Here is a 10,719-nt window from a genome sequence, read left to right as displayed (position 1 = left end):
GATATATGAGCAAATAATTAGAGCACACCGTGATAAATACTAGAGAAGGGGGAGCCCAGAGATTCAGAGATGGCTTTAAAAAGAGAGTTGTCATTTGACTTGTGCTTTGAAGGACCAAGGATGAAGTAAGTAGCTCATCAAGAAGAGGGGTGCAGGATTATATGAGGAAGAGGGAATAAAATACGGAGAGGCCTGAGACACCCTGTGAGAAGGCCCCGCATGTGAGACATGACAGGAGAGGTATCTGGCTGGGAGCCCACCTTGCAAAAGGGCTTTCTGTGCTATGCTAAAGATTCTGAATTTTATGATCCTCAAAGACAGAACCATGACTTTTATTTACTTTTTTAGAACCATGACTTTTAAAGTACTGGAATGGTATGACCAGATTTTTGTGTCAGAAATTGGTAAAGAGTAGAAGCTGGGTGGGTTGGTTAGCCTATTGCAAAGGCTCGGGTAAAAAATGATGGCTGGAAAAAAAGCTCCAGCAGGAGCAGGGGGAGCAGAAGGGAGGGAGAGCTGACAGTATTTACTGCTTGAAAGTGGAAAAGTGAGAGAAAAGGAGGAGTTCTTGGAAATCTGATGGTGCTGCAACATGAGTTAGAAAATAGATGAGGGGAGGAGTTCTTTTAAGTGAGGAATGAGAACATGGAAAGTGTTACATTTTGAGTACTTTGGGTTTGAAGTGCATGGAAAATGCAAGAGAAGTAAAACTGCTCTCAAGTAAGTTACATCTAGTACCTTGGCATTTAAGATCCTCATGTACTTAGAACAAATTAGGTAAACGTGGGTGTAGCTAGAGCCAAGGGACAGGGGCCTTCTCCACTTGAGGCTTGTTCTGGTTCTTCTCTTAACCCACACTTCTCCTTGTAATTTCTCATCTGCTTTCCCTGTCAGAATATAAGCTCCTGAGAACAGGGAAGTATATTCCTGGAACATGAGATAATAACTACTTGATAGGGACAGCCTGTGGCTCACTCGGGAGAGTGTGGTGCTGATAACACCAAGGCCACGGGTTCGGATCCCTATATAGGTAGGGCTGGTTATCTCACTTGGGAGAGCGTGGTGCTGACAACGCCAAGTAAAGGGTTAGGATCCCCTTACCGGTCATCTTTTAAAAATAAAAATTAATAAACTACTTGATGAGTGAATAAATTTAATTTCTTTTGTTTTAATTTTCTCAAGAAATTGGGCCAGTTAACACCATCCCTGTCTATCCCATAGGGTTGTTAAGAGTATCAAATATGAAAAATTGTAACATTGTACACCTTCCAGTTTATTTATTACTGTTATTTTATTATTACTTTATTTGTAATATTCTATTTCACCAATAGGGAGAAAGGAGTGGGATATGTGACAATGGATTAGAAAAATCAAATACCAGACATATAAGCTAGTTTGTCCCTCCACAGAAGTCAAGGAAGTAATTCAGCCATGGTATCTTTCCTGCATGTGATAAAAAGTGATTCTTTTTCGACTGGCACTTGAAAATAAGGCTGGACATGACCAGGAAGTCACATAGGAAGTGGAACATTTAGGGTTGGTCTGTAAGAATGCAGGGTTGAGGACTGTTTCTTTAGATGCTGTCTTTCAGTTGTCTTAGGCTTAAGTTATTTTGACTTCAAGTTGTTTAATTACAAGAAAACAAACTCATTCAAACAAGGCAATTTACTGGAAGGAGTAATTTACAGTCTCCGAGGGCAGGAGGTAAAACTGGGTCTCACAAGGGGTGGGGCAAGGAACTGGAAAGTTAAGAAACAAGACTGTCCTCCATCTCTGTCTCTTGTTTACACTTCTCTTTGCAATCTGCTTCCTTTTCCCTCCTTTTCTTTGAATGTAGACTCTCCATTAGTAAACATGTGCTGCGAAATAGCTTCCCCATCCCTAAAAAATTCTTACAGGGCCGAGCCCGTGGCGCACTCGGGAGAGTGCAGTGCTGGGAGTGCAGCAGCGCTCCCGCTGCGGGTTCGGATCCTATATAGGGATGACCGGTGCGCTCACTGGCTGAGCGCGGTGCGGCCGGTCTCAAAAAGGACAAAAAATAAAATAAAATAAAATAAAAAATTCTTCCAGTTAGTGCCTACTCCTGACTGAATTGTGGTCTTGGTCTCACTTATAGATTCCTGGGATAGAAAATTTTACTGGCCTAGCTTGGTTCAACATTCCATTCTTGGTCCAGTCAGCTGTGGCAGGGAGAGGAGCGTCTTGCATGTAAAGTGAACATGAACTGGGCCCACCCTTTCGGCAGAGCTCTGAGTGATGGGAATTTCCAGAGAAAATTCATGAGTTGGCAATGATCGAACAAACACTTAAGTGAAACTCATTTCAGCCACACTATGCAACATTACTTTATAGCTTCACAAACCGAGCTGCACATCAGAAGTACCAGAAAAGCTTTAAAACAAAATAAAACAAAACCCAGATTCTTAGAGCCCTCACTTCCCAGGCCCTCGCTTCCACTGGTGAATCAGAATCTCTGCATGTAGGGCCCAGGAATCAGTATTTTTATAAAGCACCCCAGAAGATTACATTGTGACTGGCATTTGGGGACCACTGCTTTAAAAGGCAGGCCTAGAATACTAAACAAACACCTTGATAGAAAAGGGAAATTACTCATAAATAAGGAATATTCCTACATACAATAAATGGGGAGGTTTTTTTAGAGAGCAAATTTCTATTTTCTTCAAAATAGTCTTGTGTTCTGATTATAAAAATAAGAGATGCTATTATTTCAAAAAGACCCATTTTTTTTTTTTTTCTTTTTGTCTTTTTCTGTGTCTGGCAACGGATCGCAACCCTCAGTGTCACCCCCGTACCGGACCGGGACCGGCAACGGGATCGCAACCCTCGATGTTGCTCCCGCGCCTCGCTCAGCCAGTGAGCGGGAACCGGTCTGTATGTGGGATCCGAACCCTCGGCAGGAGTGCCACCACGCTCCCAGGCGGTGCACTATAGCAGTGCGCCACCGGGCCGGCCAAAAAGACCCATTTTTAACTGTAGTCTTGCAGTCGGCGGGAGCGCCACCACGCTCCCAAGCGGTGCACTATAGCAGTGCGCCACTGGGCTGGCCAAAAAGACCCATTTTTAACTGTAGTCTTGCAGTTTTTGTTTGTCTAGGTACACATGTATAAATATTTCTTGTCTTACAAAAATAGGACCACAGAGTATGTGCACTATTTTGTAGTCTGTTCACTTGAAAACAGATCATGAAATGTTTTCCTATGGCAATAAAAGCAGATCTACACAATTTTCAATGGTTGTACAACCTTCCAATCTATGGAAGCAATGGGATTCCAATTTCTCCACTCAGGAATGATAATAGGAAATTATCTTTTAAAGCAGTTTTCTCTGCAAGCCAGAATCTCTGAATTGGCCATGTATGCAGGGCCCTTTCTAAGTTGCCATGGTCTTACACTCAAAAAATAGGTTTCATGCTGAACTCACTACTATTGTCAGTGCCACAAAATTGGGGTCTTCAGAGCATATCTCCTTACCACAATGGAGGGAAGGAAAGAAGTGGTCGGGTCATTTGCTAGTAGAAAAGGGAGCTGGATTCTACATTCATTTTGGAAAGTGAGTAAGGAGAAAGAATTGCTTTCCGCACTCGGGCCTGGACAAAGGGTGTGGCCAAGCCTTGGGTGACAGCAAGAGCATGTTCCTCTTCCTGCCGGGCCCGACTGTGACTGTGAGCAGATGGATGAAGATCTTACAAACCTTTTGTTAGGTATTCCACAATCAGAAGGGCTGGAGGAAGACGCTTTGCCTTCCCAGCTTGAATAGTGAATCAATGTGTACCTGGTGGCCTGCAGAGCCCTAGAGAAACAGCTATGATGGATAAAATATTTTTATTGCTTTTCTAAAATACAATTTTTTATGTACAAAGATTCCTTCAGTTAGGTCCTCTATTATCCTAAATGCTCTTCTCTGGTCATGAGCATTGGTAAGGCTTTAGCCAAGATAAGTAGGCTGCTTCAGAGCTTCCCATAGGGAGAACTGAAATCTGATTATTCTCTTTTCTTCACTTAGGCTCTAGGTTGACAACTCCAAGCAGTAAGAGGCACAGGATAAGGATGGGAGAGACTGCACCTTTTTGAGAGTCTACTCCTCTGCTGAATACGACTTGGAAGGGAAAGAAAAAGTCGAAAGGCATTTTCCAGTCCATTCTGGGTTGGCCCCTTGGAGGCTCTGGCTTCTGAGTAATGTCCACAAAGTTTACAAGAGTTGTCAAAGATACTTCTGTTTCCTGTTGGGAATCCTACAGGAAGAAAGTCAATGACAGGTCAGTGCTTGGTACCCATTCATATAGCCCTACAACACGGCTGTTATTATTACTTTCCCTGAAAAAAGACCAAAAACAAATCGCCCTTAGCAAGATAAATCTTTTGCTGATATTGGTCCTGTGTAGTTCTCTTTCTATGAGACACAAGGAAATGAATTTCTTAGCAACAGTCCATATTAGAACTGTGAACAGTTATACCTACCTAAAGACTGATCCTAGCTTCCCCCATTGGGGAGCTGCCTGATGTCAGAGAGGCCAGATGGCAAAACTGTAGCTGTTACATGCATAGCTGCTCTACCCAATGAGGTCCCAGAGGCTCTAGACTCTGAAACAGTACACATGGACAAGTGGAAATAGTAATGGCAATTCTATTCCTTCTTAAATTACAGAAAGAAATTCTACAATTTAAGAAATTTCATGGAAAAAGCAAAGAACTCAGTAATGTTGATTTTAAAAAAACCATCAGATTCACAGACTCTTAGGGTTAGAAAGGATCCTCCCAACCACCCATAAATGAAAGTCAAATAAAACAGATGCTCCCAGGAGAAGAGAACTTGTCAGGCTGACTCAAGTATTTAATCTAACAGACATAGCTTTTGGTAGATATGGCTGAAGCTTGATGATGTAGAACAGTGGAATTATGTTCATCTGAAATGAATTCCTTCTGTTCTAACTCTGTGCTCACCAAGCAAACTTCTGATTATACCTTGACAGTAAATAACTATTTCGGGCCGGCCCCGTGGCTCACTCGGGAGAGCGTGGTGCTGACAACACCAAGTCAAGGGTTAAGATCCCCTTACCGGTCATCTTTAAAAAATAAATAAATAAATAAATAAAAAATAAATACTCAAGGGTTAAGATCCCCTTACCGGTCATCTTTAAAAAAAAAATAAATAAATAAAAAATAAATAAATAAATAACTATTTCGTGGAAACTGAAATGAAGATTTTCTCCATTCACCTTCGTTCACTCTGATGCACACATTATCTGCTGTGGTCTTTAGCAACAGTAAGCACCAGGCTCTGAGAACATAATTTTGCTTGGAATAACCCTTCTAGGGACTATAATTTTTTTTTTTTTAAATGGAAGTGCAGGTCATATTAACTTTTTGGATTCTTTTTTTTAACCTGTGAAGCTCATGAGGGACTTGGAATATAACTAATATAACTTCTGAGGCACTGAAAGAACCACATCCATTCCAAGGATGGCCAGCCTGGGCTGAAGCTGCTGAGGGAATCTGATTCCAGTTAGGCATCAAAAGTTGTTAATATCTTAAGGAAATAGAGAGTAAGAATGAGCTCTTAGATATTAAAAACATAATAGCCAAAATAAAAAATTCAGTAAAAAGGTTAAAAGATAAAGTTAAGGAACTCTTCTAGGAAGAACAAAAAGACAAAGAGACAATGAGAGAAAAGAAAAAAAAAATTGAGAGTCAATCTAGTGACGCTTATCAGATTAACAAAAGTTCCCAAAAGAGAGAAGAGAGAAAATGGTGGAGGTGGGAGGGCATTATTAAACATATAATAATTGAAATCTCAGAGACCCGAATTTCCAGAACAAAAAAATCCCACAAATTGTTCAGTATAATGAATGAAGAAAAAGACCTACCCAAGGCATAATATTGTGGAAACAATACTAGGAATAAAAAGAGATATTAAAATGGCTTCTGAACATCAGTATTGGAAACTAGAGGACAATGGAAGAATACCTTTAAAATTGTGAGTGAAAGGCCGGCCCGTGGCTCACGCGGTAGAGTGTGGTGCTGATAACACCAAGGCCACCGGTTCGGATCCTATATAGGAATGGCCGGTTAGCTCACTGGCTGAGCGTGGTGCTGACAACACCAAGCCAAGGGATGAGATCCCCTTACCCGTCATCTTTATATAGGATAAAAAATAAATAAATAAATAAATACAATTGTGAGTGAAAATAATTGTCAATTGGGAATTTTATACCTAGCGAAATGATAAATTAAGCATCATGATGATGATGGCTGAAAAAAGTTATTTTTAGATATATGAAGGAAAAAAATGTACTTTACATGCACCTTTCCCAAAGAGGTTATTAGCAACTAGTCCATATTATATCAGGTTATGGAGGTCTCCATGAAGAAAATCATAGGAAAAAGTGGAACTGATAGATTACATGGCAAGTTCAACTCTTTGGAAAATTTCATTGAAATTGTATAGAGCTGTTGGAGAATGTGAGAAATCTTAGCTATTTCCTCAAAGAAAACTAAGAGTGAAATATGAGGTAATTATTAATTTCACAAAAAATTCTACAAAAATTGAACTACTTGGTTCAGCATGAGTATTTACATAATCATAATAATGAAACACTGACCATTGATTTAATAAAATATTTTGAGGGAACCATTGGGAGAGTGGTGGGAGAGACAGGAGAATAACAGAGTGGAACTCACCTACAAAAATAGGAAGTCAATACATTATCTCTGAGACTGATGATTCAAGAGATAACGAAGTACACATATTACTTAGAAATCAAGGTAAATCCCAGAAGAAACAGCTAAAAGAGTTAAACAGGTAATTTCTGGAGAGCAGGAGGGTAAGAGGGGATATAGGACTTTTTACTGGGATTTTAAAAAATATATGTATGTATTATTTTGATAAATTATACAATTATCTAGCATCAGCCCAGTCTGCAGGGGAACTGCAATATAAGGTGGGCTTCACAGACCAAACAACTTGCTTTGTCCCAGCCCAAGAAAAGGGGGGTGGGCTTTCATATTTCTGCTCCCTTAAGTCATTGGTTAAGGGCCATCAGGGGATGTAAATTCCCAGGCACTTTACAGGTAAAGTAGGTTCTAGTAAACAAAACAAAAAAGGAAGAAGACCACAGGCATACCCACCAAAAAAGGGGGGCAGGGGATGAAAAATACCAGGGTTACTGCAAAAAGCAAAATTACATTTGGGGATAGTCAACAGGGTACCATATTTAAGATATAAAAGAACTAGATGAAATGCCCAAATTAAAAACCTATCCATCATCCTTGACTCCTTCTTTCTCAGCCTCCACATCCAAGCAATCAATCAAGTCCTACCTGTGGCAGCCCTAAATCTTTTGAAGTCTGTGTACTTTGTACAGCCCTCATAGCCCCCATATCCCGGACCTGGGTTCTGGCCATCAGTATCTCCTGGCGAATTTCTATAGCAGTTTAAACTGCTATAGTTTACAGTTTATAGCAGCATAAACTGTCCTTTATAGCAATATAAACTTCACCTCAGTATTGCCTCACACGTTGCAGGGGTGATGTTTGTCTGTTCACCAGTCCATACCTAGCTCCCAGCATAGTACTTGGCACAGAGTAAGCATTCAATAAAGCCTTTTTTTTTTTTTTTTAGACAAATGAGCAGAGGTATTTTTGGAGACAGGGAACTAATACAAATAAAAAGAGATAATAAATCACAAGGTAGAAAGTATGTCATAGCTATTTAAGGGTCAGTGATTACAGATCTACTTGACCCCATACCCTTTCCACCACACTGTTAAGTGGGATCCCTAAATGTTGTGCTTAATCCATTCATTCAACTATGTATTTACTAACGGATGTTTCAAATGAAATGCATATTCTTCATTTATTAAAAAAATTGCCTCCATAATTGTGTGGAGGTTTGGAACAAAGGCAGCCCACTAGATAGTCCAATGAAAAGGAACTTAAATTGCATTTGCTGGGTCACTGGATAATACTGAGTGTTATTGACCCATTTGAGAATTTGAGTTTTAGTACTACACGAAGAACAAGGTTTTTGAGTTACATTCGGTATGTTATATTTGAATTCTGAAATCTAAAGTTTTTCCATTTGTATTTTAAAAGTTATGTACAGGCGACATTAGAGAATTCACTGTGTAGCATGTGCAGCAAGAAGAGCATTGGAAAAAAACTCCCGCAAAGTCTGGTCATCTCATTTCTTTTATCAAGACAGACAAAAGACACATAGCCAGCTCAGCACATTTCTTTTACTGTGGATCCTGTTCAGTTATGTATGGTTGATTTAACTTATTTCTGCTTTAAGCTGTAATATTTTATGATGTTTGCTTCAGAAATTACCACTACCAATTCTGTTTTAACACTTTGTGAGGCTTGGGAGATTTATTTGCTTCAATTCAGTTTATGATGCAGCAAAATCCTTTGTCTCAAAATAAGTTTTACTTTGTAACAACATGAAGAGGTGGAATAGGTTTTTTTTGGCTTCTGTAATATAAAGTACACCCTATATATTATTATATTACATCTTTATAATCACAATTTTTTAACCACTATATACATTAATCCCCTATGTCAAATCGTTACAAATGAAAAATACCTTTGTTAAAGAAAAAGCTGTGGATACTGTCTCCTAGATTTATGTTTTCATAGCTACATTCAGACTATAAACTAGAACAAATTCATCTTTGGCTCAACTATGTAACTCATTATTGAGCTGTAAGAGTTCTTTATTCTACATATGTGAACCTAGATTTATGTTTTCATAGCTACATTCAGACTATAAACTAGAACAAATTCATCTTTGGCTCAGCTATGTAACTCATTATTGAGCTGTAAGAGTTCTTTATTCTACATATGTGAACCTTGTCAGATACCTATTTTGCAAATATTTTCCCCTAGTCAGTGGCTTTTCATTTTTCTTAAATGTTTTTTTGTTTGAATATTTTTATTAAGGTACAATTTATAAACAATAAAAAATATACATCTTAAGTGTTTAGTTCAATGAGTTTTTGACAATTCTATATGCTATGTAGTCAATACCCAAGACACGCAGTGGAATGTCTGTCATCTCAGAGTTCCTTTGTGCTCCTTTCCAGTCTATTCTCTGTCCTTCTCCCAGAAGCAACCACTTCCTGACTTTTACCACTAAAGGTTAGTTTTGCTTGTTCTTCTATTTCATATAAATGGAATCTTACAGTATATTTTGGTGTATGTGTTTGGCGTCTTTCACTCAAGATCAGTGTTTTTGAGATTCATCCATGTTGTTTTGTGTACCAGTAGTTCACTGTGTTTTATTGCTGAGCAGTACTCCATTGTGTGAATGTACCATAATTTGCTCATTTTCCTCATAATGGATATATGGGTTGTTTCCAGTTGTGTGCTATTATGAATAAGGCTGCTATGAACTTTCCTGTACAAGTCTTTTCTGGGGCATATGTTTTAATTTTTGTATTGAGACATCTTCATTTTCATAATGGTATTTTGTTGAGCAGAGATTTTTAATTTTGATAAAGTCCAATTTACAAATTTTTAAGTTTTATGGTTACTGGTTTTTGAAACCTTTGCCTACTTCAAATTTGCAAAGACAGTCTCCTGTTTTTAGAAGCTTTATGACTCTGGATTTTATGTATTGGCCAGGCATAAGTATTTTTTTGTGCATGAAGTAAGACAGGAATCAGAGTTCATTTTTTCCTCATATGTTTATCCAGCAGTTCCACTTTTATCCGGTTGTTCCAGCACCAAATGCTAACATTTTTTTTCTTTTTCCATTGAATTGATTTGATTTGTGGATCTATTTTTGGATTCTCTATTCTGTCCCATTGGTCTATTTGTCTATCCTTATGCCAGGGTACTGCATTGTCTAAGATTTATTTTGAAATGAGGTCCTGTAAGTCCTCCAACTCTGTTCGTTTTCAAAATTGTTTTGGCTATTGTGAGTCCTTTGAATTTCCATGTAAATTTTAGAATCAACTTGTTAGTTTCTACAAAAATGCCTGCTAGGATTTTATTGGATCTATAGATCCATTTGAGAATAAATACATTAATGTTGACTCTTCTCCATAAACCATTTTTTTTTTAGGTCCCCTTTAATTTCTCTCAATAATGTTTTATAGTGAAGGGGTCTTACATGCTTTTTGCTAAATTGTTCCTAAGAATTTATATTTTTTTCATGCTATTGTAAATGAAACTGAATAAATTCATCTTTAAAATAATACCTAGTTCTTTTGAAATGTTGCCACTTAGTGACTTCAAGAAAGTTTAATTTTACAAAAGCAGTAAATTATATTGTAAAGAATTGAAGAATATAGATAAGTAAAAACAAGACATAAAAATACCACATTTTCATCACGAAAAATACCACTATTAGTATCTTTATCTTTCTACACACAGATATCTATACATTCATTTTTAACCATATGAGATCATACTGTACAGGCTATTTTATAATATGCTTTAAAAAAAATTTAACCTGTACCTTTTGTGTCAATAACATTTCTTTCTAAAATATAGTCCATATTCAAGTTTCCCCAACTATTGCAAAGTGTGCTTTATAGATGTTTGTCCAAATCAGACTCCAATCTGATGAACTGCATCTGTTTGTTATATCTACCAGTATCTTTTTTTTTTTAAGATGACCAGTAAGGAGATCTTAACCCTTGACTTGGTGTTGTCAGCACCATGCTCTCCCAAGTGAGCTAACCGGCCATCCCTATAT

General features: G+C 38.0%; 1 protein-coding gene across 3 annotated transcripts in view; it reads right to left on the bottom strand.

The window, feature by feature from the left end:
* Positions 1-3,825: 3,825 nt before the first annotated feature.
* The window catches only part of TCTN3 (tectonic family member 3), a 30,061-nt gene continuing 23,167 nt past the window's right edge, over positions 3,826-10,719 (bottom strand). For all 3 annotated transcript variants that reach the window (XM_008575233.1, XM_008575234.1, XM_008575235.1), the window contains one exon: positions 3,826-4,252. In XM_008575233.1, coding sequence (XP_008573455.1) covers positions 4,016-4,252 — 237 coding nt within the window. In that variant the 3' untranslated portion in view covers positions 3,826-4,015. The remainder of the gene's footprint in view (positions 4,253-10,719) is intronic.

This window comes from Galeopterus variegatus, unplaced genomic scaffold, assembly GCF_000696425.1.
Source record: "Galeopterus variegatus unplaced genomic scaffold, G_variegatus-3.0.2 Scaffold1160, whole genome shotgun sequence".
NCBI classification, from domain to species: Eukaryota; Metazoa; Chordata; class Mammalia; order Dermoptera; family Cynocephalidae; genus Galeopterus; species Galeopterus variegatus.
Note: the sequence above shows the minus strand (reverse complement) of the source record. Positions and strands in the feature narration are given on the sequence as shown.